General features: G+C 39.3%; 1 protein-coding gene across 1 annotated transcript; it reads left to right on the top strand.

Annotated features, from left to right (window-relative positions):
* The first annotated feature begins 3,100 nt into the window (after positions 1–3,100).
* LOC141702841 (uncharacterized) lies at positions 3,101–5,018 on the top strand. The gene is made up of 3 exons (XM_074506454.1): positions 3,101–3,325; positions 3,595–4,127; positions 4,379–5,018. Exons 1-3 carry the CDS (start codon positions 3,101–3,103, stop codon positions 5,016–5,018), a joined length of 1,398 nt encoding a protein of 465 aa, XP_074362555.1.
* The last annotated feature ends 260 nt before the right edge of the window (positions 5,019–5,278 follow it).

The raw sequence follows: 5,278 nt of genomic DNA, 5'->3' as shown, positions 1-5,278 counted from the left end.
TTTCGAGCCACGGGGGTTGGCATATAGTGGCCAGTTTTTGGAGAGGATTTTGTATACCCACCTCCTGACACTCCACCCGCGGAGGGTGATGATCATTCGGCTTCCGAGTAGGTATGCCTTGATTCCTTTTTATTAACTTCATTGAGGACAGTGAAATTTTTAAGTTTGGGGGTGGTAGTTAAGGAATATTTGTGTGTGATTCCATATAGAAGCATATTCATGATAGTTTAGTTCATATAGTTTGCATATTTGTCATATAGTTATATGTTTTTGTTGTTTTTGTTTTGCGTATTTGTTATCATGTTAATATGTTACATAAGTGCATTGGCATTAAATCATGATCCGTTAGGTTGCTTTTCCGATTAATTTGTGATATTGATTCGAGTGTAGTGATGTCGTATAGAGGAATGTTAAGTCCTAACGAATTGATTTGCATGCTAAAAACAAGAAAATTTTCACTAAGTCTTATAGGTTGCTTGAGTGCTAGATCATGATCATGACTTGTTTGTTTGTCGAGGTTTAATCACTTGATTATATCTAGAATTCATGTTATTCTCTTAGTGACGAAATAACATGGATTTTTTACTTAGGAGAAAAACATTGGCTATTAATGCTAGTTATGGTTAGGTGTCAAATGGCTAGTAGCCGGCTCATATTTATATGAGTAGTCTAGGGTTGAGTGAGATGGAGCGAAACACACTCGTTCCGAAATTGTGAAAAAAATAAGAAAAAAAAGAAAAAAAATATGTGTTATGTATAATTGATCACGAGTGCGCTCTTTAATACCCGAGTTATTAAGTTCTAGGGGACTTTGTGCCTAGTGACCTAAGGCTTTTATAGTCTGGGATCCACTAACCTAACGCTCGCTACATGGGTATTATTGCATAAGTCTTTTGTGGACCTCGCTCATTGCACGATCAAATAAGCATATATGTTTTTTTATTTTGTGTTAGCAATAAAAGCATGAGTCCTTGTATAACTCTGATAAAAATGAAGTGTTGTCATTCATTTTGTCTTTATCATTTATTCTGTTTATAACCTTGTGATTGTCTTGAAGAGAGGTGAGTTATGATTATTGATCTAGTTTCGAGAGTATATATGTTCAGCACTTGCACACACGCACGTTTTTGGCTCATGAGTTGATTTATGGGATTTGATTGAACTTTGTGCGAATAATTGCATTCATTGAGATGTTACTTATTGGTTGGTTTAGTTATCCTGAGGGGATCATTGCATTCATGTTAGTTGCATTCATGCATTTTTATTTCTTATTTTTGAGTCTGTTATGCTTGAGGACAAACATCGATTCAAGTTTGGGGGTGTGATAAGTGGTATTTATATCCACTTCGAATGCTTCGTAAAGGCTTGAATTGGTGTTTTATACACAAGTTATTTGTGTTTTTGATGTGTTTTCGTAGTGTTTTGCATTTCAGGGCATATTTGGAAGAAGAATAGTTTTTACTTGTTTTTATGTAAAAGGGTGTTAGGATGGAGCCTTGGTCGATTGCGCGAAAGAAACTAGCAATTGAAGTCAAAGAAAGCAGAAAAATCCAGCTTTTCCAGAAGCTCAGGGCGGCCGCGCTACACTTGGGAGCGGCTGCGCTGGTTTGGCAGAACTTCAGGGCGACCGTGCTGGATTTGGGGGCGGCCGCGCTAGGTCATTTTCTCAGAATCCTGTTTCTACTTGAATTTTGAGCATTTGAAAGCCCAGGTCATCCAAAAGCCTCTAAATACCAATAAAAAGACGTTTTTGAGAGAGAAGAGCATGGAGAGAGCAGCAAGAAGACTTAATAGCACAATACAACGAAGGAGAAGAAGATCTAGTTTTTACTTGTGGTTCTTTGCTTAAGTTGTAATCTTGAATGCTTGTTTTCTTTGTTGTTTGAACTTAATACTCTTGTTAACGTACTTTGTTATATTTATTCAGTTATTTCAGACCTAGTTTATCTTAGTTTATTTACCATGCTTTCATTGGAACTCATGGTGATGATGAGTTCGGTTATGAACTAATCGTTATCGTGGGGTTCTAATTGATTTACTTATGGATTTCTATAGTTAATTATTTTGATGCCTAAGTATGTGGTGATTGTATGATATCCAAGTATTGGTTGTGCGTATTCGTCTTATGAGTGTCGCAAACTTATAAGATAGTTTGTTAATCTCTATTGAAGCGACAGTGAATATAGAGGTTTAGAACTTGCCATGCTAGCATAGGTTCATGTATAATTGTTACGCATGATTCATAGGTAATTTTAACCATCTTACTTGCCCTATGTAATCACAACGCCGAATCTACCGGTGTAAGAGGGGCTTCGAATGAAGCTTTGAAAAGTGTCTTGATAGCAGGATTGAGAGTTGGTTCATATTTTTGGAAACACTGGAAGGATCCGGCTACTATGGAAGATGTCTTGGCCTTAGCAAAATGATTTAAAGCTGTGGAACAATCTTTGGCGGAGGTTCTCACGACCATGCAAGCAATCCAGAGAGGTAAGGAAAGAAAGAGGGACATATCCCCGAGCCCTAGATATCGAAGAGATAGTCGAAGCCCAAATCGGGTGAAAGCCACAACCATGCGAAGGGAATGGAGTCCCCCTCAAGTTATGACAGCAGAACTAGTGGATATACCCCTTTGGCCTCCTTGATTGAGCACATCTTTGAAGTGAATAAGAATAAGGGACTTTTCAGGAAGCTAGAGGCTCTGTTGTCCTGGAAAAGTAAGGACAAAAAGAAGTTTTGCGAGTTCCATAAATCGTCCGGGCACAACGCTCATGAATGTCGACAGCTAAAAGATGAAATTGAGGCTCTGATAAAAGAGGGTTATCTTGGCGAATAGGTTGTTAAAGAAGTAAGGAAGCACAATATTGGTTCTGACAAAGCAAAAGAGGAAGGAGGTTATGCTCCTCGTGGATCTAACAATGAGACTTTAGAGGAGAACAAATTTGCCAGGGATGGCAGCATCTGAGCAATATTTAGAAGAGACCCTAAAATGGAATGCAGTAATAGAGCCTTGGCAAGATATGCAAAGGAAGCCTAGTTCATGCCATTGACTGACATTCACAGGGTGGAAAATCGACCACCAAAAGTATTTAAGGGAGAATCAATGGATATCACCTTCAGAGAGGCAGATGCTAGGTGGGTACATCACCCTCACAATGATGCTCTGGTCATTTCTCCCCAAATCGGAACTAAGAACGTCTACAGAGCCTTCATGGATAATGGAAGCTCAACAAATATCCTTTACTACAACACTTATAAGAAAATGGGTTTGCCTGATCGAGACATGTCAGTGGAGGATTCTTGGGTCTATGGTTTTTCTGGCGAAGGAGTTAGAGTCATGGGATCAATTTGATTGCCATGTACTCTGGGTGAAAGTCCTATCTCCGTAATAAAGATGCTCGATTTTAAGGTCTTAAATCAGGAATCATCCCATAATGTGTTGCTAGGACGACCATTTCTCAGGGAAATGAGGGTCATCACTTCGATTCATCACCTGACAATTAAGTTCGCAACCCCAAATAGGGTTGGCAGCATAAAAGTTCTCAATGTGACTCCCGGGAATGTTACAGACAAGCAATGAGGGGTTTTTAAAAAAAGGATGTCCAAGTCGGAGATCTCTCCGATGACGAAGCAGAGGGAATGATCAAGCAACCAATCGAGGAGATTCGTGTCCACTACTATATTGAACAAGCAGATGAATATTCTACCAAGTTACCTTCAGCAACATTATTCTTAGAAGATGCTCTCAGGATTGAAATTTTGGAAGAAGAAAAGCTCCCAAACAATAACATAATCCAAGGAAGTTTCAATGGAGAACGGCTCGAAGGAAGAGCTGACGTTTTGCAAAATTTAGAGCAAGTTATGTACAAGGTGGATACCCCACATCTTGAGGGCGCGCCCTTAACACCAAAAACTTCAAAAGAAGTTGATGCTCCTGTGACACAGGGCGCTTCTTTCAGAAAGATCTACGAAGAAGTTGATGCTCCTCCTCCAGAGGACACACCTTCTAAACAAAGTAACGAAGATCACAACCAGCTTGATTTGGATCCACGAATTCCATTGCCCATGAAAAAATGGGGCCAGTTGAAGATACAATTGAGATCTAAATCGATGAGAAGGATCCAACCAGGGTTTTGAAGATTGGCTCTCAATTAAACCTGAGGCTAAAAGAAGGAATTTCAAAATTTCTTTTGTAAAATCTTGATGTACTTGCATGGAGCCACTCGGATATGGTTGGGATTGATCCAAAATTCATGTGCCATCAATTGAATATCGACTCCAAACACAAAGAGGTTCGGTAAAAATGCAGGGAAATAAGTGGAGAAAGGGCCATAGCTTTGGCATAGGAAGTTGATAGGCTCTTGAAAGTAGGTTTGATCAGGGAATCTTTTTACCCAGAAAGGTTGGCAAATCCGGTGTTGGTGAAAAAAACCAATGGGAAATGGAGAACTTGCGTGGATTTCACTTATCTTAACAAAGCCTGCCCAAAAGATAGTTTCCCTTTGCCAAAAATTGATCAGTTGGATTATGCCATAGCTGGTTATGCTTTTCTAAGTTTCATGGATGCATACTTTGGTTACAATCAAATCCCCATGCATGAACCTGACAAAGAGCACACTTCATTCATCACAGACTGGGGTCTATATTGCTATATCGGAATGTTATTGGGTCTTATCAACTCTGGGGCTACCTACCAAAGGTTGGTGAACAAGATGTTTAAAAGGCAGAAACGGAAAATAATGGAGGTATACATAGATGACATGCTGGTAAAATCCAAAGATGATGAAGATCATGTGGCACACCTGGCTGAAATGTTCCACATTCTGAGGAAGTATAGGATGAAATTGAATCCTAAAAAATATGTGTTTGGTGTGGAATCGAGGAAATTCTTGTGGTTCATGATAAACCACCGAGAAATTGAGGCAAATCCCACAAAAATCAAAGCTCTGCTAGACATAAAATCTCCCACCAGCGTTAAGCAGGTACAGATCCTAACGGGAAGGATTGCGACACTAAATTGATTTATTTCAAAATCTTCAAACAGATGCAATAAATTATTTAAGGCTATTAAAGGGATGGGAAAGGACTTCGTATGGACCTCGGAATGTGAGGAGGCCTTTCAGAAGATCAAAGAATAATTGGAAAATCCTCCTATGTTGGCAAAGCCAGAGGATGGGGAAACTGTAAGGGATTCGAGCACAAAACGCAACGGAAAATCTCCATAAAACAAAAAAAATGAATTCCTCCCGCAAGATCTATGTATAGTGAGTGAATAATTAAG

Source organism: Apium graveolens, unplaced genomic scaffold, assembly GCF_009905375.1.
Source record: "Apium graveolens cultivar Ventura unplaced genomic scaffold, ASM990537v1 ctg5789, whole genome shotgun sequence".
Taxonomy (NCBI): Eukaryota; Viridiplantae; Streptophyta; class Magnoliopsida; order Apiales; family Apiaceae; genus Apium; species Apium graveolens.
The sequence above is the reverse complement of the archived record's forward strand: the minus strand, read 5'-3'. Positions and strand labels throughout refer to the sequence as shown.

What these genes read in the sequence shown, in the direction of transcription:
- LOC141702841 (XM_074506454.1), top strand. Translation starts at nt 3,101, where the DNA reads ATGGATATCACCTTCAGAGAGGCAGATGCTAGGTGGGTACATCACCCT. An exon ending in ATGGTTTTTCTGGCGAAGGA is followed by an intron (nt 3,326 to 3,594) that starts GTTAGAGTCATG and finishes TTTTAAAAAAAG; the next exon opens with GATGTCCAAGTCGGAGATCT. An exon ending in ATGAGAAGGATCCAACCAGG is followed by an intron (nt 4,128 to 4,378) that starts GTTTTGAAGATT and finishes AGGTTTGATCAG; the next exon opens with GGAATCTTTTTACCCAGAAA.